The sequence below is a fragment of the Triplophysa rosa genome, linkage group LG22 (assembly GCF_024868665.1).
Source record: "Triplophysa rosa linkage group LG22, Trosa_1v2, whole genome shotgun sequence".
Classification (NCBI taxonomy): Eukaryota; Metazoa; Chordata; class Actinopteri; order Cypriniformes; family Nemacheilidae; genus Triplophysa; species Triplophysa rosa.
This window is the reverse complement of record NC_079911.1, coordinates 9632986-9659321: the sequence shown is the minus strand read 5'-3', so window position 1 is coordinate 9659321 and position 26336 is coordinate 9632986. Positions and strand designations below refer to the sequence as shown.

The 26336-nt window shown below is 39.2% G+C and overlaps 1 protein-coding gene across 39 annotated transcripts in view; it reads right to left on the bottom strand.

Moving 5' to 3' along the window:
• The window catches only part of LOC130546377 (protocadherin alpha-C2-like), a 193296-nt gene that overhangs the window by 8064 nt on the left and 158896 nt on the right, over positions 1-26336 (bottom strand). For 2 of the 39 annotated variants that reach the window (XM_057321594.1, XM_057321612.1), the window contains exon 1: positions 23627-26270. The exons of 29 other annotated variants lie outside the window; for them this stretch is intronic. In XM_057321594.1, coding sequence (XP_057177577.1) covers positions 23627-26056 — 2430 coding nt within the window. In that variant the 5' untranslated portion in view covers positions 26057-26270. Of the gene's footprint in view, positions 1-6; positions 2758-5180; positions 8895-13092; positions 15342-20435; positions 23205-23626; positions 26271-26336 lie in introns of those variants that run through there. 8 more of the 39 variants (XM_057321593.1, XM_057321611.1, XM_057321591.1 and 5 more) reach the window with 6 other exon arrangements.

Genomic DNA, 26336 nt, shown 5'->3' with positions numbered 1-26336 from the left:
TCTCACCTGCTGGCTTTCGAACGTCCACGCGCTGTCTGGTAATGACGCATCAAGCACGTTTAGTGTGTCTGTGAAGTTTGTGGTGCTACTAGGTTTGAGTAGAGTAAAATCACTAAACTCTGACATTGGAGAGAGATAAGACCCGAAAGACTGACTCTGAGACATCATATCTCCTCCAAGTACTTCCACGTATTTAATGGGGCCGTCAGTGTTTAGTTGAATCTGAAGGTTTTTGTTGGGGTTCCTGTAATCACAATCAGTTCGTCTGATACAGCAGCTTGAACTGCTTCTACTTCCTCGCGCACACTTCACTAGTAATATAAAAAACGTCAGCAAAGACAACAACGACACAGATGCCAGAGAAATGATCAAGTACAAAGTAATTTTTCCACTTTTTTTGCTGGGTTCTACAGTTTTCTTATGATAGTCTGAGATTGGCTCATGGAAGCCATCCTCTATTAGTATTTCCACCGTCACCGTAGTGGACTTCTCTGGTTCTCCATTATCCATTATTTCTATTATCAGTCTCTGGGATGAGTCATCTTGCTCTGAAACAGAGCGCTTAGTCCTCACCTCTCCTGTATGTAAATTCACATTGAACAGAGAAATGTCCGTGGCTTCTGTGAGCCTGTATGAAATCCAAGCGTTGTGACCCGAGTCAGCGTCCACCGCTGTTACTTTTGTAATGAGATGCCCTGATTTAGCAGGCCGAGGCATCCTCTGATGGGATACAGACCCCATGACTGTGGAGGGGTAAATTACAACAGGGACATTGTCATTCTGGTCCAGAATAAACACATAAACTGTGGCGTTACTGGTTAGAGATGGAGATCCATGATCTTTAGCCTGAACTATGACCTCAAACACCTTTGTTTTCTCAAAATCAAATGAATGCATACTAAATATGCTACCGTTATCCGAGTTTATATACATATATGATGATATAGGTGTATCAAAAGCTTTAGGGTTCTCAATAGAATATGAAATTTTACCATTTAGGCCGGTATCAACGTCTTGGGCGGATACTGAACAAATAATTGATCCTGGAGTATTATTCTCTATTACGTATACATAATACACATTATTAGAGAACTTCGGGGCATTATCATTAACATCAAGAATTTTAACTGGAATTATAGTTGTGCTACTTAAAGGTGGAGAGCCTGAGTCAAATGCGGTGATTTTTACGTTGTACTCTGGAAACGTTTCACGATCTAAAACCCCGTTTGTAACTAATGAATATTCATTTGAGAATGACGGTTTTAAAATAAAAGGAAGGCCAGAATATGTATGCAGTGTAACTTTTCCATTGACACCAGAGTCGATGTCTCGTGCGCTTATTAAAGCTACAACTGTCCCGCTTGGAGCATCCTCGCGGACAGGGCTCGGTTTAGACGTAAGCACTATTTGCGGAGGATTGTCGTTAATATCTGATACTTCAATTTCGACGGTACAATGGCCTTCCATTTCAGGAACCCCTTTATCTTTAGCGCTTATTTCAATGTTGTACATAGGAGTGGTCTCATAGTCCAAGTCCCCATTCAGAATAATTTCTCCGGTTTTTTCGTCAATACGAAACAATGAGCGCAGGCCATCAGAAGTGTGTTTCCCTAAAGCATATAATATCTCTCCATTTGCCCCTTCGTCTAAGTCTGTTGCTTCAACCTTTAAAAACGACGTACCCTGCTTTGTGTTTTCGTTAATAGACACTTTGTATACAGTTTTCTCAAACACAGGATTGTTGTCATTGTTATCCAGCACGGTTACATTTATTTGTAAAGTTCCAGATTTAGCCGGGTTTCCTCCATCTAAGGCAGTTAGCAGCAACTGATGCATCGGCTTTTTCTCGCGATCCAGGGCTTTCTCCAGTACTAATTCGGGTACCTTACGGCCATCTCCAAGATCCTTTACTTTCAAACTAAAGCAATCGTCTTTGCTTAAAGTATACGATTTCAAAGAGTTACTGCCGACATCTGGGTCTACTGCACCCTCCAAAGGAAAGCGCACACCAGGAACGGTCGATTCTGCTATTTTTAATTCACTGTTCGTTGACTGAAAATACGGGTAATTGTCATTAATATCCTGTATGTCAACTTCCACTCGATAAAGTTGTAAAGGGTCCTCGATAACGATTTGAAGAGGTAACAGACAATGCGCGTTTTTCCCACAAAGGCTCTCTCTGTCGATTCTCTCGTTAACCACAATCTCGCCTCTGCTTAAATCCACGTTGAAAAACTGCTTGCCTGATTCAGAGGCTATTCGCAATTTACGCTCATAAAGCTCAGATATTTTCAAGCCTAAATCTTTAGCAATATTTCCAACGACAGCGCCAACGTTAAGTTCTTCTGGAATGGAGTAGCGAGTCTGTCCTTCTGCCACAATCCACAAAAGAATAAAAAGGAAATAGAAAAGCCAGTGACGCTTCCACCCTCTCAATACAATCCTTTTCGTCATTTTGATTTAAAATCCAGACGATTCACCGTGCGAATAAAAACTACGGATCCCACCAAGAAGGCGATTTTGCTTGTACATTTTTTCTCAAATATATATTACAGTCCATTTTGCCCGAGCGATTAGAGCATCCCCTGTTTCTGCTTGGTCTGAGCATTCTAATGTCAGTGGGGGGAGGGAGTAGATCTCTTTGTACAATTCTGCATGTCATTGGTGCAGAAAAGAACTGCAATAACCAATAGCAACAGAGCAGTCTCTTAAAGGCACAAGTTACAGAATCTGCACCTGCTGCCAAACTCAGAGCAAAGAACCTTGATGTATTTTCAAAGGAAATATTTAAGAATGAAAAAAACTAAAATAACAGATTTAAATTCATTAGCAATCTAATAAGCAGGTGGGATGAGTAGAACATTTTCCAATAATAATAATAATAATAATAAATATATAATAATAAATCATTATCATCATCTTTATAACAATAACACAGCTTCAAATGCCTAACAAAGGAATGTGAAAACAAACATTAGGAGAAATAAAATATTTAAAAAAATGACGTTTCTGCTGTATTGGTTATTAAAACCATAAATCAATTACTTTGGACGTTCAGCTCATCTGTTGGCTTTCAAACGTCCACGCGCTATCGGGCAGAGAGGCATCAATCACTTGTGTCTGTAAAGTTCGTAGTAACTTTTACCGATTTTAGCGCAGGTAAACCAAAGTCGGTGGCTATTATTTATATTCCGCACTGGCTTCGCGATCTAGCTTGTCCGTTACTAAATAATAATGGTTATCAAATGATGGTTTTAGTTTGAAAGGCGAATTTGGAGAAACATATAGTTCCGTTTTCCGTTAAATACCAGAATCTGAGTCCTTGACGTTAATTAGGGCAACCACCGTTCCGACTGTTGCATTTTCTGGCACAGGGTTGGGTGAAGATGTTAAAATAATTTCTGGAGGGTTGTCATTCTCATCAATAATATCAATCTGGACAGAAGAGTGACCTTCTAACTCTTGATTACCTTTGTCTTTAGCGCAGACATCAAACGTATATGATTTTATCGTCTCGTAGTCTAGGATTCCAATCACTGTGATTTCTCCATTCTCTCTGTTAACACTAAAAGCTTGCCCAACAGAATCTGGCGTGTGCGCATCGAAGTAATACAACAGTTCCGCATTATGACCTTCATCTAAATCGGAAGCTTGTATGGTTAAAACCTTTGTGCCAATAGCAGCCTTTTCGTTAATGGAAGCTTTATATGCAGCGGTTTCGAATTATAGCTCATTATCATTTATACCCTGAACTATAATTTGTATTAAATTCGTGCCAGATTTCACTGGATCTCCTCCATCTGTAGCTGTTAATACAAGCTTGTGAACAGATTGTTTTTCTCTGTCTAGTGGTTTCTCAACAAGTAACTCTAGCACTTTTCGTCCATTTTTCTGAGTTTTCACATTAAGGCAGAAATAATTATTACTGCTCAACGAGTAAGACTTTAAACTGTTACTGCCCACATCTAAGTCCTCAGCACTTTCGAGAGGAAATCGAGCGTCTGGAGCAATTGATTCGGATATTTTTAATATGCCGTCTTTGGTATGAAAATTGGGTGCGTTGTCATTTATATCTTTTATTTCAATCACAACGTGATGCAACTGTAAAGGATTTTCTATAACAACCTGCAGTGGCATCAGACAGCTGGCGCTTTGTCCACAAAGCTTTTCTCTGTCCATGCCGTTGACAACCAGCTCACCCTTACCTGATTCCACACTAAAAAACTGTCTGTCCGATTCAGAGGCTATTCGTAACTTACGATTGGTGAGATCTGAAATGTCCAATCCGAGATCCTTGGTGATATGTCCTACGACAAAACCGTCTTTCAGTTCTTCTGCTATAGTGTAGCGGATCTGAGCTTTAATTGTATCCCACGAGAGAAACCAAACAGCAAAAGCCCTGCCTGTTTCCACCCACGGATCCACCTATGTCTCATTTCCCTGGTGCTTTTTCTTTCCCATAAATAATTGTACCTTGCAGATCCACAAATGAATAGCATTTTATTTCATTTAGAAAAAAAAAGTCCGGTCAATTGTGGTCAGCTTCACAACCACGAGTGTATCGTTCTGTAGCTCTCAACATTCTGGTTGGAAGCGAGTGGATCCCTAGTCTCTCACATCATTGGTAAAAGGCTCATCTGACTTGTTCAATGGGTTGGGTGGATTCTCTTGAAGGCATATGATGTACGTTTCTGTGGTTTTGCAAAGTTTCCGTGGTTGTTATTATTATATAATAACAATAATAAAGAAGAAGTTTATCAATTGAAACCATACATTTGTTACTTTATTATTATTATTATTATACATTGTCAGTACTGTCAGATCCAGTATTCGTTAACATGACATAATACTGTTTAAAAACATGTATTGGGTGCTGTTTATTATTATTTAAGAAAGTGAAGATGTTGTTTTCTTTATGTTCAAATATATTTAAAAATTATAAATTAAACGATATTTGAAACGATTCAAAAAGTTGACTTGGTTTTAAAATTGTTAAAAATAGTTACTGAAATAAAACTTGTCATTTAGACCAAGATGAAGTGCATGTACCATATTTTAACCTCTTTGGTAATGCATTAATAAAGTTATATATCAACACACTCACATTATCCTTGAAAAAATATATTAGCAGACACTCTTTATCGAATTGACTATTGTTTTAAAAACTGTCTTTGGCTCACCTGTTGGCTCTCAAATATCCACGCGCTGTCTGGTAATGACGCATCAAGCACGTTTAGCGTGTCTGTGAAGTTTGTGGTGCTGCTGGGCTTAACGAGGGTGAAATCACTGAATTCTGACATTGGAGAGAGATAGGAGCCAAAGGACTGACTCTGAGACATCATGTCGCCTCCCAGAACCTCCACATACTTAATGGGTCCGTCAGTGTTGAGCTGGATCTGAAGGTTTCTGTTGGGATTCGTATATCCAGAATTTGATCTTTTTATACAGCAGCTTGAGCTCCCACTACTGCCTCGTGCGCATTTCACCAATAAGATGAAAAATGTCATCAGACACAACAAAGACACGGAAGCCAAAGAGATGATCAGATATAATGTTATTTTGCCCGTTTTCTTGTCGGCTTCAGGTCTGATCTTACGATAGTCTGAAATGGGCTCAGGAAACCCGTCCTCTATTAGTATATCCACTGTGACTGCGGTGGACTGGATTGGCTCTCCATTATCCTTTATCTCTATCAACAGTCTCTGAGAGGAGTCATCCTGCTCTGAAACCGAGCGTTTAGTCCTCACCTCTCCCGTATGTAAATTCACATTGAACAATGAAGCGTCCGTGGCCTCCACAAGCCTGTAAAAAATCCAGGCGTTATGGCCCGAGTCAGCGTCCACTGCTGTTACTTTTGTAACTAGATGTCCTGACTTAGCAGAACGGGGCATCCTCTGATGGGACACAGTCCCCGTGACTGTGGAGGGGTAAATTACAGCTGGCGCGTTATCATTTTGGTCCAGAATAAACACATGGACCGTGACGTTGCTACTGAGGGATGGAGAGCCATGGTCTTTAGCCTGCACTACAACACTAAGCAGTTTCACTTTCTCATAATCAAAAGAGCTCATACTGTAAATAGTCCCATTCTCTGAATTTATATAAAAAGAAGATGATGTTGGCACATGATTTGAATTTAAATCCACAATAGAGTACGTCACAATAGCGTTCTTATCCTGGTCAATATCAGTAGCGGTTACAGAAAACAAAGAAACACCTGCCAGTTTGTTCTCTTGTACATAAATGTTGTATTCGGACTGTGAGAATAGTGGAGGATTGTCATTAATATCAAATACTTTTACATTTAAAGTCTTCATAGTTTTTAAAGGCGGCACACCGCAGTCCGTGGCCTCTATTACTACATTATATTGATAATGAACCTCACGGTCCAGAAAAGATTCTGTTATTAGCGAATAATGGTTAAGAAAAGATGATTTAAGTTTAAAAGGAACATCCGGGGAGACAAATATCTTAACTTTGCCATTATCGCCAGAATCTAAATCTTTCACGTTAATCAGAGCCACTACTGTACCTACCGTCGCATTTTCTGGCACGGGACTCGGTGAAGATGTCAGGATAATTTCTGGAGAATTATCATTCTCATCTATGATATCAATCTGAACAGACGCCTGTCCCTCTAGCTCTGGATTCCCCTTGTCTTTAGCACAAACCTCAAACGTATATGACTTTTTGGTCTCGTAATCTAGTTTTCCGTTGACCGTAATTTCGCCTGTATCCGCGTTAACATTAAACGCAGTTCTTACAGGTTCAGGCGTATGCGCACCGAAAAAATACTGTATTTCGCCATTGAGACCTTCATCTAAATCAGTTGCTTTTATTTTGATTACACTTGTACCAACAGTGGCGCTTTCTAGAACCGTTGCCTTGTACGTAGAAACATCGAATTTTGGCTCGTTGTCGTTTATGTCTTGAACTATTATGTTCAATAATGTTGTGCCAGATTTTACTGGATTACCGCCATCCAATGCTGTTAATATAAGTTTGTGTACAGACTGTTTCTCCCTATCTAAATGCTTTTCTAATACAAGCTCCGGTACAATTCCTCCATCTTTTAGAGTTTTTACATTAAGACGGAAAAAAATATTATTGCCCAGTGAATACGTCTTTAGGCTGTTGGCGCCGACATCTAGATCCTCTGCGCTTTCAAGGGTAAATCGTGCGCCTGGAGCCACCACTTCAGGTATTTTTAACGTGCCATCTTTTGTGTGGAAGTTTGGAGCATTATCATTTATGTCTTGTATTTCTATCTCTACTCTATGCATTTGTAAAGGATTCTCGATAACTATCTGCAGCGACATTAGACAATTAGCGCTTTGACCACAGAGCGTCTCTCTGTCTATTCTTCCATTAACAACCAGTTCACCCTTCCCTGAATCCACTGCGAAATAATGTTCATTGGACTCAGATGCTATCTGTAACTTACGCTCGGCGATATCCGAAATGTCAAAACCAAGATCTTTAGCGATGTTTCCAACGACAGATCCTTCCTTTAACTCTTCAGGTATTGTGTAGCGAATCTGAGCTCCAATTGTAATCCACGATAAAGAAAAAACGAACAGCCAAGGCGCTGCCCATTTCAAAGCGCCGATCCTCCTGCGTTTCATTTCTTTGCTGTAGGTAATATTCCCATCAATAAACGTTTCTTATATTTCCACTTCCACAGGTAAACAAAACGTTATTCCTCATTTTCAAATAGCGACCACTCAACGCATTATCCTCCCCATAAACCGTGAGTGTTTCCTCTCTCTTTTGCTCTCATCATACTCCTCCTCTCGCAATGGGAGGGAGTAGATCCCTTTGTGCGGTCTAATACCTGATTGGTACAGAGCTCAGCGCTCTCTCGTCCAATAGACGGTTTTCTGGTAACGGCATAATGCCTCTGTGCTTTGTTACACGTCATCTGGTGAATTGTGCTCTTTATTGTGGTAGCTACTTTAATATTAATTTCTTAGTTACTTAGTCAGCAAAGTTTAGATTATTAGCATTTAAACATAACAGTCAACGTTAAGCATTTCCAATTGTTTTAATGTTTTGTTAAAATTTGCTGGAAAATAATTAATCCACTTCAGTTTTTTATAAAGCCTTTCATGAGCTAACAAAACTAATTCAACGTCGTATAAATAAAATGTCTGTGCCGAAATCAGTATACTGCCGTCATGACTATAGTTTGTCACAATGCGAAAATTCTCTTATGTAAGATCTTAGATTATATCAGCCTAAATGTAAAACATTTCTAAATGTAATACAAAAACAACGTTTTTGGTAACATATTGGCCTTAAGCTTCACATACATAAATGTAAATATCCTAAATAAATGTATTTTATGCGGTTGCACGCACTGTGGGCACTGCAGTTACAACTGCTCAACAAAATAGATACAAAACAGGGTAACAATGAATGAAATGAGCGCCGTATAAACTACGGCTGCATTTCAATAGAGAAAAACTGTTCGCACATTCATAATCATCTGTGCACTTTTGACTGCTATCGCCATGCTACAAGCCACTCCATTCGGAAACTTAAGACTTGAAGGATTGTGAATAATTTGAAATAAGAACATTATAACACCTGTTGCCATTCGCAATGTTTACAAATGCTTCGATAAACACCTATAAAGTTATGCCTTATTTCCTGCAAAATGTTATTTACCCGAGACACATATTTAGTTTACCAAAAAATCAACACGTTAGCAATTATTTTATCTGAATGAAGCGCAGCTCCGACCTATATGTTAAAAAGTAAGTCCTTGCGCTGTCCATGGTTCTGAAATGAAACACTGTAGCTATCTTAAATGGAACAATTAGGATTAGGCACTGCTTGTAAAACGATAACGTGCAACTATCCATTGATGCAACTATCTATTGATGCAAATTTAATTATTTGGCTCACCTGTTGGCTTTCGAATGTCCACGCGCTGTCTGGTAATGACGCGCATCAAGCACGTTTAGAGTGTCTGTGAAGTTTGTAGGGCTACTAGGTTTAATGAGTGTGAAGTCACTGAATTCTGACATTGGAGAGAAATAGGATCCAAAGGACTGACTCTGAGACATCATGTCGCCTCCTAGAACCTCCACATATTTAATAGGTCCATCAGTGTTGAGCTGGATCTGAAGGTTCCTGTTGGGATTCGTATATCCAGAATTTGATTTCTTTATACAGCAGCTTGAGCTGCCTCTAGTGCCTTGTGCGCATTTCACTAGTAAGATGAAAAATGTCATAAGACACAACAAAGACACCGAAGCTAAAGAGATGATCAGATACAAAGTGATTTTTCCTGTTTTCCTGTCGACTTCTGATCTGATCTTACGATGGTCTGAAATGGGTTCATGAAACGCATCCTCTATTAATATATCCACTGTGACTGTGGTGGACTGGATTGGCTCGCCATTATCCTTTATCTCTATTGACAGTCTCTGAGAAGAGTCATCCTGCTCTAAAACCGAGCGTTTAGTCCTCACCTCTCCCGTATGCAAATTTACAGTGAACAGCGAAGCGTCTGTGGCCCTCGCGAGCCTGTAGAAAGGCCATGCGTTATGGCCCGAGTCTGCGTCCACTGCTGTTACCTTAGTAACGAGATGTCCGACTTTAGCAGAACGCGGCATCCTCTGATGGGAAATAGATGCCATGGATGTGGAGGGGTAAATGACGGCTGGGGCATTATCGTTTTGGTCCAGAATAAACACATGGACCGTGGCGTTGCTACTGAAAGATGGCGAGCCATGATCTTTAGCCTGCACTACAACACTAAGCAGTTTCACTTTTTCATAATCAAATGAGCTCATGCTGTAAATAGTACCATTCTCGAGTTAATGTAAAAATACGACGATGCTTGAACCTGATTTGAGCTTAAATTCAGAATTGAGTATGTCAGCATAGCGTTCTTATCCTTGTCAATATCAGAAGCAAGTACAGAAAACAATGATACACCTGCCTGGTTATTTTCTTTTATATAAACGTTATATTCGGACTGTGAGAATTTCGGAGGATTGTCGTTTACATCAAGTACTTTAACATTTACAGTCGCCACAGATTTTAAGGGCAGTACACCGGTGTCCGTGGCCTGTATTACCACATTATATTCAGAAAAAACCTCACGGTCTAAGGAAGAGTCAGTAATTAACGAATAATGGTTATCAAAGGATGGTTTCAATTTAAAAGGCGCACCGGCAAAGACAATTAGATCAACTTTGCCATTATTACCCGAGTCCAAATCCTTAACGTTAATTAGAGCTACTACCGTCCCAATTGTCGCATTTTCAGGCACAGGGTTGGGTAAAGATGTCAGGATAATTTCTGGTGGGTTGTCGTTCTCATCTATAATATCAATCTGAACTGACGACTGTCCCTTTAGCTCTGGATTTCCTTTGTCTTTCGCGCAAACATCAAAAGTATATGACTTTACTCTCTCGTAATCTAGTTTTACAATTGCTGTTATTTCACCGGTTTCGGCGTTTACACTAAAGGCATTTCTTACATTTCCAGGCGTGTGCGCATCGAACAAATACTGTATTTCACCATTGAGACCTTCATCCAGGTCAGTCGCTTTTATTTTGATCACACTTGAGCCAACAACGGCGCTTTCAAGGACAGATGTTTTGTATGCAGCAACTTCAAATTTTGGTTCATTGTCATTAATATCTTGAACAATTATCTCCAATACACACGTGCCGGATTTGACTGGACTGCCACCATCCAGCGCTGTTAATATAAGCTTATGTACAGATTGTTTCTCTCTGTCTAAAGGTTTTTCCACCACTAACTCTGGTACCTTTCTTCCATTTTTAAGAGCTTTTACGTTAAGACGAAAAAAATCATTATTGTTTAGTGTGTATGACTTTAAACTATTGCTGCCAACATCTTGGTCTTCGGCACTTTCAATGGTAAATCGTGCGCCTGGAGCAATCAATTCAGGTATTTGTATAGTGCTATCTTTTGTGTGAAAGTTTGGTGCGTTGTCATTTATGTCTTGTATTTCTATCTCAACCTTATGCAACTGTAAAGGATTCTCAATAACGATCTGCAGCGACATTAGACAACTGGCGCTTTGTCCACAGAGCATCTCTCTGTCTATTCTTCCATTAACTACCAGTTCACCCTTCCCTGAATCCAAACCGAAATACTGTTCATTTGACTCAGATGCTATCTGTAACTTACGCTCGTTGATATCCGAAAAGTCAAAACCAAGATCCTTAGCGATATTCCCAATGACAGATCCTTCCTTTAACTCTTCGGGTATCGTGTATCGAATCTGAGCTCCGATTGTATTCCACAAAATACAGAAATAGAACAGCCAAAGCGCTGCTTCTTTCCATCGTCCAATCCTCCCGTGTTTCATCTCGCTGATGCGCCTGCTATTCCCATAAACCAATTTTTGTCTTATGTTCACAGAAAAAAGCAAACGTTGTTCTTCATTTTCGAATTATTATGTCTGCTTAACGCATCCTCATTGTGGCAAAATATTAAGCCTAATAAACCGTGTACGTTCCCTTAGGTCTGTCGCTCTCTTCATTGTACTCCTCTTCTGGCTGAGGGAGGGAGTGGATCCCATGTACATTCTAAACCATGATTGGTACAGAGCTAAGCTCTCAGTCGTCCAATAGGTGCTTTGCGGCGTCTTACATGAAACGAGTCCCTTTTGGGTAATGCATCTTAAAGATTTATTGCAAGTAGTCACCCAGAATCATTTTAGACATATTCTTAACGTTAAAAATAAATATTGGAAAAAAATATTTTATTATGTTTTTTTTTCAGATGCATTGAAGAATAATTCAAGCAAACTGTGTTGAATTCTGTATCGTTTGTAGACCTCAATTTGAACAGTGTTTAATAATAATAATAATAAAAATAATAATATTTATTATTTAAAATTTTTTATTAATTTGAACAGTGTTTAATAATAATAATAATATTTATTATTTAAATATTTATTTATTTATTAAAAAGAATAATTCAAGCAAACTGTGTTGAATTCTGTATCGTTTGTAGACCTCAATTTGAACAGTGTTTAATAATAATAATAATAATAAAAATAATTATAAAAAGAAGAAGAACGGCGATGATGATGATAATAAACGATGATAAATTATTATTAATAAGGATAATGCAATTTTCTCAAGACATGTTTTATATTAATATCACAACACCACTGGACTTAAAGTGATGGTTCACCCAAAAATGAAAATTCTGTCACCATTTACTCACCCTCATGTCATTTCATACCTGTATAATTACTTTGTTCTGATGAACACAGATAAATATATTTCGAAGAAGGTTAGCAATTTTCCATTCTCTGACATCATTAACTGCCATAGTAGGACAAATTAAATGGTAGTAAAAGGTGCCCCAGAACTGTTTGTTTTCCTAAATTCTTCAAAATATCTCACTTTGTGTTCAACAGGACAAAAAAAGGATACAATATTTTTTTCCTACTAGTGGATGATGTCACAGAACTGATAAACATTATTACAAATATCTTTCTTTGTGTTTAACAGAACAAACAAAATTATACAGGTTTGAAACAACCTGAGGGTGAGTAAATGATGACAAAAAATAAAAAAAATTACAACTTTGGCAATGGGCATTAGAGCAATACATTATACTTAAGTACTTGCAGTTAACTTCAGGCCTTAGTGATACACGCTTTTGATTGGACTGCTTGGTCAGTTAAGCTGACAGAAGTGCAGGAACGCAAATACAAAAAAACACAAACAAGGCACCGTAAAACTTATTGCGAGAGAACGCAAAACTCTAATTGTAATTTCAGGTTCCGAAATGTATTTCCCTGCCTATCCCCTAGGGGGATCCATACTTTAAGTTTTCAACTGTGTTTTCTCAAATTGAATATTATCCGCTGTCCACAATAGTGGTGCTGAAATAAATCCGCTCTTTCTTAAGGCAGCCTTTTTGGTTATCTTTCACATCTCTCTCTCTTTCCCTCTTGCTCTCTCTCACACAAATACACACACATGTGCGCAAACTATACTATACAAAATGAACACTTTAAACAGTTCAAATATATGTTTACTAGAAAACAAAAGAAAAACATTATTTAAATACTATTCTGTATCTCACCTGTTGGCTCTCAAACGTCCACGCGCTGTCTGGTAGTGATGCATCAAGTACGTTTAGAGTGTCTGTAAAGTTTGTAGTGCTGCTAGGCTTAACTAATGTGAAATCACTGAATTCTGACATTGGCGAAAGATAGGATCCAAATGATTGACTCTGAGACATCATGTCGCCTCCCAGAACCTCCACATATTTAATAGGTCCGTCACTGTTGAGCTGGATCTGAAGGTTTCTGTTGGGATTCGAATATGCATAATTTGATCTCTTTATACAGCAGCTTGAGCTCCCACTACTGCCTCGTGCGCATTTCACCAGTAAGATGAAAAATGTCATTAGACACAACAAAGACACGGAAGCCAAAGAGATGATCAGATATAATGTTATTTTGCCCGTTTTCTTGTCGGCTTCAGGTCTGATCTTACGATAGTCTGAAATGGGCTCATGGAACCCGTCCTCTATAAGTATATCTACAGTGACTGTGGTGGACTGGATTGGCTCTCCATTATCCTTTATCTCTATCAACAGTCTCTGAGAGGAGTCATCCTGCTCTGAAACCGAGCGCTTAGTCCTCACCTCTCCCGTATGTAAATTCACATTGAACAAAGACGCATCCGTGGCCTCCGCGAGCCTGTAGAATATCCAGGCGTTGTGACCCGAATCAGCGTCCACTGCTGTTACTTTCGTAACAAGATGTCCTGCTTTAGCTGAACGCGGCATTCTTTGATGTGCGACGGACCCTGTTACTGCAGATGGGTAAATGATAGAGGGAACATTGTCGTTTTGGTCCAGAATAAACACATGGACCGTTACGTTGCTACTCAAAGATGGAGAGCCACGATCTTTAGCCTGCACTGCAACACTAAACCGTTTCACTTTCTCATAATCAAATGAGCTCATGCTGTAAATAGTTCCATTCTCAGAGTTAATGTAAAAATACGAAGAAGCGGGCATGTGATTTGAACTTAAATCGAGAATTGAGTAACTGAGGAAAGCATTCTTATCTTGATCAATATCAGACGCAGATACGGAAAATAATGAAGCCCCCGGTGGACTATTTTCCTTTATGTAAACGATAATTGAGGACTGTGAGAAAAATGGGGGGTTGTCATTTATATCAAGCACTTTAACGTTTATTGTTTTTGTTGTCTTTAAAGATGGTACACCAGAATCTGTGGCTACCAATTCTATGTTATATTCCGCAATGGTTTCACGATCCAAGACAGAGTCAGTAATCAAAGAATAATGATTATCGAACGCTGGTTTTAGTTTAAAGGGAAGACGTGCGGAGAGGTTTAAATGTACTTTTCCGTTATCACCGGAGTCCAAATCTTTTACGTTAATCAGAGCTACAACAGTACCAACTGTCGCATTTTCGGACACTGGACTGGGTAAAGATGTCAAAATAATTTCTGGGACGTTGTCATTTTCATCAATGATGTGCAACCTCACTGACGAATGGCCCTCTTGCTCTGGACTCCCTTTGTCTTTAGCGCACACATCAAACGAGTATAATTTTGTTACCTCGTAATCTAGCTTTCCAATTACTGTAATTTCCCCCGTTTCATCGTTGATATTGAAAGATTTTCTCACGGAATCTGGTGTACGTGCACCAAAATAATACCGTATTTCACCGTTAAGACCTTCATCCAAGTCAGTCGCTTTTACACTTAAGATATTTGAACCAAATTGAGCGCTCTCCAGCACCGAAGCTTTATATTGAGATTGTTCAAATTTTGGTTCATTGTCATTAATATCTTGAACGAATACTTGTATCAAACTAGTTCCCGATTTCACTAGATCTCCACCATCTAATGCAGTCAAAATGATTTTGTACATAGACTGTTTCTCTCTATCTAGTGGTTTGTCAACTATCAGTTCGGGTACTTTTTTTCCATCTTCAAGTGTTTTCACATTTAAACGAAAAACTGCGTTGTTACTCAAAGCATAGGAACTCAGACTATTTTTACCGACATCTAAATCCTCTGCACTTTCAAGGGGAAAACGTGCACCCAGAGCTACGTTTTCAGCTATTTTTAAAATGGTCTCTTTTGTTGGGAAATGTGGTGCATTGTCATTTATATCTTGTATTTCTATATCAACGCGATGTAGCTGCAATGGGTTCTCTATTACAATTTGTAAGGGCATCAGACAACTGCCGCTTTGTCCACATAGCGCCTCCCTGTCTATTCTTCCATTGACTACCAGCTCACCAGTCCTCGTGTCTACGCTAAAATACTGTGTACTAGAATCCGAGGCTATCCGTAACTTACGATTAGCGATGTCTGAAATGTCCAGACCAATGTCCTTTGCGACGTTTCCAACAACAGACCCTTCATTTAGTTCCTCTGGTATGGTGTAGCGAATCTGCGCTTCAGTGTTGTGCCACAATAGAGAGAAACAAAACAGCCAAATTGCTGCCCGTTTCCACATTCGGATGCGTCTCATTTCCACAGTGTTTTTAACCGTTCCATCAAAGAATGCTTCGCTTAAATCCACAGATAAACGTAGTTTTTCTTCTCATAAAATCGTAAATCCAGTCGGATTGTGTGTTCGGATTTGTGGTGATCAGCTTCATAACGTGTCTGTATGGCTCTGCACAGCTCTCAAGTCATTGTACCGCCCTGCTAGGGGAGGGAGTAGATCCCTTTGTAAATTCTTGAATCTCATTGGCGGTGAGGGCAGTGCCCTGTTGTCCAATGGATGGCGGAATCTCTTTTAAAGGCATACATACATCTTTTTCTAAAAAAAACCTATAAACGTGCATTTATAATCATACAAATTCGTTTCGTGTAAGGTTTAAGCCCGAAGTTTAATTGTGTACCAAATATTGAAAAATAAGAAATCAAAATTAACATTTATAAGTGTTTTAAAAACTCTTACAACATTTACTATTTAAAACTTAAGTTTTAAAAAATGAAACTGTTATATGGTTGATATAATATAACTAAAGATGGTATGTTTTTTGACACCATATAATCAATAGTGGACCCCATACAGTGTTTTTTCGTTATTATTTTTTATTTACTTTAAGTAAAGTGTAAAGTTATGATCGGTCGCTGTCAATGTCCTGACATTTACCTTTTTATCCCCCAAACACACGTTGAAGATATTTATTTACATGATAATTGTTTTGTGTTGTTTTCAATTTAAGGTGTACTTTAAGGTGTACACCAAAATGTTTTTACTACCACTTTTAGTGCTATGTAGCACTATTTTTTTTAGAGTGTATAGATATGGTGTAGGAAGCAATACATTCCGAAATACTTCTAAAATAAAACATACATATACGGCGATAGGACTTTCACAAACTTTCATCGTTCTTAAGTTTAAAAAGTGCACGACAGACAGACAAACTTTACCCAAGACCGAGTTTGATCAATGAGTGAATGGAAGGATGAAAAAGGACAAATAATATGTTTTAGCTCTTTATAAGTAAAATACGCCTTGACATTGAAAATGTAAAAACATGCATTGCAGCACGAGTAACTTGAAAAACCTAATTACTGTTTTTGTTTTCTTTTACATTTTAAATTACGTAAATTACACCTATGCCTGTCTCTTTTTATATCGAGAAATGCTTACACTGAAAAAACTTGTAGGATTTCTCTGTACCAGGTTTGTATTATTTTTGTGACAAGTTTTTGCATACATTTTTTGTGCACACAAAAATTGAAGTGAATCCAACTAGTTGTGTACTCAGTGTAGGATTTTTTATAGTAGGATATTTTAATCGTATTAATATTATTTTATAATACTTGTATATTATTTATTAATATATTTATATTCGAGGATTGCCAAACGTTTGACTGAATGTTCCGAACTGAGGCGAAAACGACACGATATTTCAGCGGTGCAGGGGAAATACACATTTAATTTACTGCACTATTGAGTCGTGCTGAAATCGACCAGTGGGTGTCGACGTTTTCTTTTTTTATCGTGAAACACTATTAAATGCGCTAATACCAAGAGTATGCCAAGTCCAATCACCAAATCATACATTGAACAAATACAGAAAGTCACGCGCTCACCTGTTGGCTTTCGAACGTCCATGCGCTGTCTGGTAAAGACGCATCAAGCACGTTTAGCGTGTCTGTAAAGTTTGTAGTGCTACTGGGTTTAACAAGCGTAAAGTCACTGAATTCTGACATTGGAGAGAGATAGGAACCAAAGGACTGACTCTGAGACATCATGTCGCCTCCCAGAACCTCCACATACTTAATGGGTCCGTCAGTGTTGAGCTGGATCTGAAGGTTTCTGTTGCTACTTTTGTATCCAGAATCTGCGGGTCGGATACAGCAGCTCGAGTTGCCGCTATTGCTGCGTGCGCATTTTATTACTAAGATGGAACATGTCATCAAAACCATAAGTGATACAGCGGCCAAAGATATGATCAAGTATAACGTGATTTTACCATTCTTCGTATTGGTTTCTGTGCTTTTCTCACGAAAGTCTTTTATAGTTTCAGGAAATTCGTCCTCTATAATTATATCCACCGTGACAGTCGTTGATTTCACCGGATCTCCATTATCCTTTATCTCAATCACTAGCCTCTGAGAGGAGTCATCCTGTTCTGAAACAGAACGTTTAGTCCGCACCTCTCCCGTTTGTAAATTCACATTAAACAGAGATGCGTCCGTTGCTTCTGCGAGCCTGTAAAATAGCCAGGCGTTGTGGCCCGAATCAGCGTCCACTGCTGTTATCTTGGTAACGAGATGTCCAGTTTTAGCAGAACGGGGCATCCTCTGGTGGGAGACAGACCCTGTGACTGCAGAGGGGTAAATGACAGCAGGGACATTGTCGTTCTGATCCAGAATAAACACACGGACAGTGGCGTTGCTGTGGAGAGGCGGGGAGCCATTGTCTTTGGCGTGCACGACAATTTCAAACACCTTCATTTTTTCGTAGTCAAAAGTGTGCATGCTAAATATGCTTCCATTTTCTGAGTTTATGTATACATAAGAAGAGACGGGTACGTCTCGAGCTTTATTGTCGAGAACTGAATAGACAATTTTGGCATTTTCTCCCGTGTCTAGATCTGACGCCGTAACCGATGCTAGAATTGATCCTGGGGCGTTGTTTTCTTTTATGTAAACGGAATACACGGGTTCAGAAAAAACAGGAGGATTATCATTGACATCTAGTATATTAACTGTAATATGTTTGCTAGATACAAGTGGAGGTGTTCCAGAGTCTGACGCTATAAGCTCGATGTGATACAAAGGATACTTTTCTCGATCCAACTGGGCATCGGTGACCAGTGCAAAATGGTTTGAAAACGTAGGCTTTAATTTAAAAGGAGTACCGGGCGATATGGCAAGGGTTACGTTTCCATTTAGCCCTGAATCCAAATCTTTAACATTTATTAACGCTATCATGTCGCCAGCTGGCGCATCTTCTCGCACAGGTTTGGGTGAGGAAGCAATAGTTATCTCAGGTGCATTATCGTTTATGTCTATAACAGCCACCTGGATTCTACAATGCCCTTCCATGACCGGCACTCCTTTGTCTCTGGCGCGTATGTCAAATTTGTACGTAGAGCTTAATTCATAGTCAAGACTTTTTAAAATAGTTAATTCGCCGGTATTTGAATCAATGGCAAATAAATGTTTAATTGGTTCGGGTGTGAGTGATCCAAACGCATACTGAATTTCACCGTGTACTCCATCATCCAAGTCGATTGCTTTAACTATCTGAATAATCGTACCTGGAGCGGAGTTCTCTATCACTTTAATTTCGTATAAATCCTGTTCAAAAGTAGGCGCATTGTCATTCGCATCTAACAATCTTACAGTTATTTGGGTTGTGCCAGATCTTGGTGGATCACCTCCATCAATACCAGTTAAGATTAAATGATGTATTGACTGTTTCTCTCTATCAACAGCTTTCTGCAAAACAATTTCTGGGACTTTAGTTCCGTCTTTGTCATTTTTTACATTTAGGACAAAGAAATCGTTTTTATTTAAAGAATACGTGCGCAGAGAGTTTGATCCAACATCTGGGTCTTGTGCAGGCTCCAAACGAAATCTAGCCCCAGTTAGTGTGGACTCTGATACATCAATAATATGTGTATCTGAAAGGAAACTTGGGGAGTTGTCATTTATATCCTGGACGTCTACTTCAACACGGTAAAACTGTAGTGGATCCTCGATTATGAGTTGTAGTGGTAACACACAACTCGTGCTTTGTCCGCACAACGTCTCCCTGTCTATAATTTCATTCACAAGTAGCTCACCATTCCGCAAATTCAGACTGAAATACTGCTTACCGGACTCAGATGCTATCCGTAATTTACGGTTAGATATCTCAGATACATCCAATCCAAGATCTTTAGCTACATTTCCAACAATAGATCCTTCCTTCAGCTCCTCCGGTATTGTATAACGAAGCTGCGCCTCTGTATTGCTCCAAAGGAAAGCGAAACAGATCAGCGCTTGCCAGAAAAGAATTTTCCTTTGTATTTGAGTCCTCATTTCCACGCACGATAAATTGTTGTTGAGCACTGTGTCCTAATATACATCTTACGTGCGTAATCGATGACAAAAATAATTTACTATTTTAAAATCCATAAAACACGAAATTTGTTTTAGACTGTAACACGGCTGCAAGTGAGCTGCATTTTGTCTCTAGCCTGTTCATTATGATTTTCAGCATTCTGTCTGGGGGAGGGAGTAGATCTCTTTGTGCACGTCAGCCCTGCTATTGGTGGAGCGCTCTCCAATCACGACAAGAAGCTGGTTTAAAGGCATAGTTCCACACAAAACGTCCAGCAGAAAATATTTAGATAAAATATACCTTTTTTTTAATGTGAAGCAAGAACGAAAAACGTTAAAAAAACGTTATCGTTTTTTAAGATGCGAAATAGTAATGTAAAAACATTATTAATAATTTTAAAATAAATAAACTGCAATATAAATAGGATAAAAAGAGCTATTATAGCATTTCATGTGAATAATGAAACATGTTACACACACGAATGTGACTTTGCTTATCAACTTCCATAATTATATCCAACATTTTTACTGTATGTGCGTCACTCTGGAGTATGATTTCCAAATCCTGCTCTCAAATGCCACCCCCAACGAATTACGCTACGTTTTCTTATCTTTAATATCGAATAAAAAACTAATCAGCTCATTAACAGAATGCCCAAAGATCTGGGTGTGTGAGATTAGAGAGACCACAAAAACATGTCTGGACTAAAACAATACTTGCAAAGAAATCTATAGCATGTTTGAATAGCCTACCGTTAAAAGTTACAAGACAATATTAAGAAAAATACATCTGAGTTACCGAGATACTTATAATTTGTTCACCCGTTATGAATGTATACAAAAATAGCACGCGCTCACCTGCTGGCTTTCGAATATCCACGCGCTGTCTGGTAATGAGGCATCAAGCACGTTTAGCGTGTCTGTAAAGTTCGTAGTGCTGCTGGGTTTAACCAGGGTTAAATCGCTGAATTCTGACATTGGAGAGAGATAGGAGCCAAAGGACTGACTCTGAGACATCATGTCGCCTCCCAGAACCTCCACATACTTAATGGGTCCGTCAGTGTTAAGCTGGATCTGAAGGTTTCTGTTGGAATTCTTGTATCCAGAATCAGTTCGCCACAAACAGCAATGTGAACTGCCCAGGCTGTTTCTAACGCATTTCACAATTAATGTAAACAGTGTCAACAGGGATAAAACGGACACTGTGCCCAAAGAGATGATCAAATATAACGTGATTTTACCACTTTTCTTGTTGCTCTCTGTAGTTTTCATACGGGAATCCGAGATGGGCTCATTAATGCCTTCCTCTATAAGTATATCCACCGTCACTGTGGTTGACTGAATTGGCTCTCCATTATCTTTTACTTCAATTAACAGTCTCTGAGAGGGGTCATCTTGCTCTAAAACAGAGCGCTTAGTTCGCACCTCTCCCGTATGTAAATTTACATTAAACAGAGAAGCATCCGTGGCCTCAACGAGCCTGTAGAAAAGCCATGCGTTATGGCCCGAGTCAGCGTCCACTGCTGTTACCTTAGTAGCCAAATGTCCGACTTTAGCAGAACGAGGCATCCTCTGATTAGAGACAGATCCCATGGTCGTGGAGGGGTAAATGACAGCCGGGGCGTTGTCATTTTGATCCAGAATAAACACATGAACAGTGGCATTGCTACTAAGGGAAGGGGAGCCGTTGTCTTTTGCATGCACGACAATGTGAAACACCTTCGTTTTTTCATAATCAAAAGAGTGCATGCTAAATATACTTCCATTTTCGGAGTTTATGTATACGTAAGATGACACAAGTATGTCTCGAGTATTGGTATCAAGAACTGAATAAACGATTTGGGCATTGTCTCCGGTATCTAAATCTGATGCCGTCACCGATGCTAAAATTGACCCTGGGGCACTATTTTCTTTGATATAAACGCAGTATACAGGTTCAGAAAAAACAGGAGGATTATCGTTGACATCTAGTATATTAACTGTGATGAGTTTGCTCGATAGCAGATGAGGTATTCCAGAGTCTTTCGCTTTAAGCTCAATTTGATATGTAGGAAACGCTTCTCGATCTAAACGTTCATTTGTAACCAGTGCGTAATGGTTTGAAAACGTAGGCTTTAATTTGAAAGGGGTGCCCGGTGACATATCAAGTGTTACGTTTCCATTTACTCCTGAATCTAAATCTTTAACATTTATTAACGCTACCATAGTACCAGTGGGCGCGTCTTCTCGAACGGGTTTTGGAGAGGAGGTGATTGTGATTTCAGGAGTGTTATCATTAACATCCAAAACAGCCACTTGAATTCTACAGTGACTCTCCATTGCAAGCGGTCCTTTGTCTTTAGCACGTATGTCAATTTTATATGAGGTACTAATTTCATAATCAAGATGGTTAGACGCGACTAATTCGCCTGTTACTGGATTAATAGCAAACAAACGTTGAATTATTTCAGGTGTATGTGCACCAAATGAATACTCAACCTCACTGTTTGCACCGTCATCCGAGTCAATTGCTTTAACAGTGAGTATTATTGTACCTGGGACTGTGCTCTCAATCACTTTAATCTCATATAAGTCTTGTTCAAATATAGGAGCATTATCATTTGCATCAAGAATTTTAATAGTTATCTGGGTCGTACCTGAGCGCGCGGGATCGCCGCCATCAATACCTGTCAAAATAAGATGGTGCACAGACTGTTTCTCTCTGTCGACAGCTTTTTCTAAAACGATTTCTGGAACTTTAGTGCCGTCTTTATCGTTTTTCATTTGCAAAACAAAATAATCGTTTTTGTTAAGAGAATATGTGCGCAATGAGTTTGTTCCGGCGTCAGGGTCCTGAGCAGGTTCCAAACGAAACCTCGCTCCCGTCAACGTTGACTCTGGCACCTCAATAACATTTATTTCCGAAAGGAAATTTGGAGAGTTGTCGTTTATATCCTGGATGTCAACCTCAACACGGTAAAACTGTAATGGATCTTCGATTATGACTTGTAGTGGTAACACACAACTCGTGCTTTGTCCGCAAAACGTCTCCCTGTCTATAATTTCATTCACAAGTAGGTCGCCATTCCGCAGATTTAGACTAAAGTATTGCTTAGCAGACTCCGATGCTATCCTTAACTTTCGATTAGATATCTCAGATACTTCCAAACCGAGATCTTTAGCCACATTCCCAACAATAGATCCTTCCTTAAGCTCCTCTGGTATTGTGTAACGAAGCTGCGCCTCTGTATTGCTCCACAAAACAGCGAAGCAGAACAGTGCTTGCCAGAACCGAATTTTCCTTTGTATTTGAGTCCTCATTTCCACGCACGAGAGGTTACCAACGAATCTGTCCTGACATACATCTTATGTACGTAATCGTCCACAAAGTGAACTCAACATTTTACAATGCGACTCCTAATTCTATCTTGCTGTTACATTCGTTGCAGCAAGTGCATTTTGTCTTGCGTCTGTGCGCTATGGCTTTCAGCATAGGACTGGGGGAGGGAGTAGATCCCTTTGTACAATTCTGCTGCGTTATTGGTTGAGCGTTCTCCAGTCATGGCAGGAATCAGTTTTAAAGAAACAGAGTAGGGCGTGACTTCAAACCCAACGAGAAAATGTACAATTTACTGAGAGAGAGAGAGAGAGAGAGAGAGAGAGAGAAATTTGCAAAACATCAAAGAGCTGCTGCAGAATTAAATTCGTGGATGGCTTTATAGACCAGAATCAAAGTGACATTGATATACAATATCTATAAATACCTATACACAAACTTTAATTTATTATTACTCATTAGTCACATTTTAAATAAATATTGGCAAATTAAAATGTAATTTACTGTACAGTAATGTACGTACTGTACATTAAATTAATAACTATTTACTGTAGCATATTATTAAACTTGTATTTTTTAATGAAACTGTTGAAAGTAAATTGTTAACCTACTTTAAATGGAATTTATTGTTAACATTTATAAAAAAAATGAAAATGACGTTAAAATTAAATAAATCAAATGTCACCCACAAACTGACACCAATAATGCAAACTATAAAATCGGATATACTCACCTGTTGGCTCTCAAACGTCCACGCGCTGTCTGGTAATGACGCATCAAGCACGTTTAGCGTGTCTGTACAGATTGTAGTGCTGCTAGGCTTAATGAGGGTGAGATCACTGAATTCTGACATTGGAGAGAGATAGGATCCAAAGGACTGACTCTGAGACATCATGTCGCCTCCCAGAACCTCCACATACTTAATGGGTCCGTCAGTGTTGAGCTGGATCTGAAGGTTTCTGTTGGGATTTTTGTATCCAGAATCAGTTCGTCGTACGCAGCAACCAGAATTCCTCACGCTGTTTTTAACGCATTTCACAATCAGCGTGAAAAATGTCAACAGAGAAAAAACGGATACCGTCCCCAAAGAGATGATCAAATACAAAGTTATTTTACCGTTTTTTTTGTTGTCTTCTGTAGTTTTCAAACGATAGTCTGAGATGGGCTCAGGAATCCCGTCCTCTATTAGTATATCCACTGTGACTGTGGTGGACTGGATTGGCTCTCCATTATCCTTTATCTCTATCAAAAGTCTCTGAGAGGAGTCATCCTGCTCTGAAACAGAGCGCTTAGTCCTCACCTCTCCAGTATGTAAATTTACATTGAACAGAGAAGCGTCCGTGGCCTCCGCGAGCCTGTAGAAAAGCCATGCGTTATGGCCTGAATCAGCATCTACTGCGGTTACTTTAGTAACAAGATGTCCTGTTTTAGCCGAACGAGGCATCCTCTGATGCGAAACAGACCCCGTGACAGTAGAGGGGTAAATGACAGCGGGGACATTGTCGTTCTGATCCAAAATAAACACGTGGACAGTAGCATTGCTACTTAGAGATGGGGTGCCATGGTCTTTAGCTTGCACGTGAATCTGAAACACTTTGATTTTCTCAAAGTCAAACGATTGCATGCTAAACAAACTACCGTTCTCTGAATTTATATAGATATAAGAGGAGACTGGCACGCCTTGGATTTTAGAGTCCAAAATGGAATACGAGATTTTTGCATTTTCGCCCAAGTCTGGGTCAATGGCTGAGACTGAGCACAAAATTGAATCATGGCCACTGTTTTCCTTAACATAAACTGTGTAAGACTTATCCGAGAACACTGGAGGGTTGTCATTTACGTCCGATATTCCGATTGTGACCACCTTCCAACTAGATAGTGATGGCGAGCCGGCATCAACCACGTTTAAAACAACTTTATACTCGGAATATGATTCTCTGTCCAGGGGACCATTTGTAAGTAACGCGTAATGATTGGAAATCGTGGGGCTCAGTCTAAACGGCGGTCCGGGTGTCAGCGTAAGACTCACTTTCCCGTTCTCTCCAAAATCGGCATCTTTTGTACTAATTAATGACACTACTGTACCATTAGGGGAATTTTCAGGTATTGGACTTGACAGGGATGTAATTGTTATATCAGGTGCGTTGTCATTTACATCATTAACCTTTATTTTAACACTGCAGTGGCCCTCCATTTGTGGATTTCCTTTGTCCTTTGCAACTATATCAAATTTATATAAGTTAGATTTTTCATGGTCGAGCTTTCCTTTTACAGTGATGGCTCCTGTTTGTTGATTAATATCAAACATTGTTGTATCTGAAGTTTCGTCTGCAAAGAAATACTCTACCTCTCCGTTTAACCCATCATCTAAATCTGTAGCTTTGACTCTTAAAATTTCTTTATGAATTGTTTCGTTTTCATCGACAGTAGTCTCATAAAAGGGTTTTTCAAATTCAGGAGCATTGTCATTATTGTCCAAAACGAGAACTGTAATTTCGCAAGTACCTGTGCGCACTGGATTCCCTCCGTCAGATGCCATTAATATTAATTTATGAATCGGCTGCTTTTCTCGGTCAAGAGAATGTTTTAATACTAATTCTGGGATTTTTACCCCATCTTGCGTTTTCACGTTTAAAATAAAATTATCATTATTGCTCAGACTGTATGATTTTAAAGAGTTGGACTGCACGTCTGAATCAATGGCGCTCTCTAAGAGGAATTTAGCGCCTGAATTAATAGATTCCGGAATATTCAGAATGCGCTCAATAGATTTAAAATTAGGCGTGTGGTCGTTAATATCTTGCACTTCAATCTCAACTCTATGCATCTGCAGGGGGTTTTCTAAAACAGCTTGAAGAGGCAAAACACACGGGACATTATATCCACATAAATCCTCTCTATCAATTCTCTCATTCACAATAAGGTCACCCTTTTCGACATCCACGATGAAATACTGCTTACCAGTCTCAGATGATATTTGTAGTTTACGATCTATAACCTTAGTTACATCCAAACCGAGGTCTTTGGCGATATTTCCAACCACAGATCCTTCGCGTAGCTCCTCTGGGATTGTGTATCGAATCTGAGCTTCTATTGTACTCAAAAGAAGAATATAAGCACAGCACCACCAAATTCTCCTCTTAAAGAATATGGATTTCATCATCTCTGCATCCAAGGCTCTTGACGTTTTATCCAAACTTCCTTAGGCTTTCAAAAAAACTGAACCCTTTACATATTTCCAAGCAGTATATTGATGACATATTTCCATATAGCGTTAGTGGTCCTTTTGATAAAAACGAGTAATTCACGCTTTCTCTATGCTCAGAAGGAGCAACTGTGGGGAGGGAATGGATCTCTTTGTCCAAGTCTCTGTCTCATTGGTGGCATGTGCATCTCACTGCAACCAATCCAGTTCTCTGAATATCTTAAAGGGGTCGTAGGCA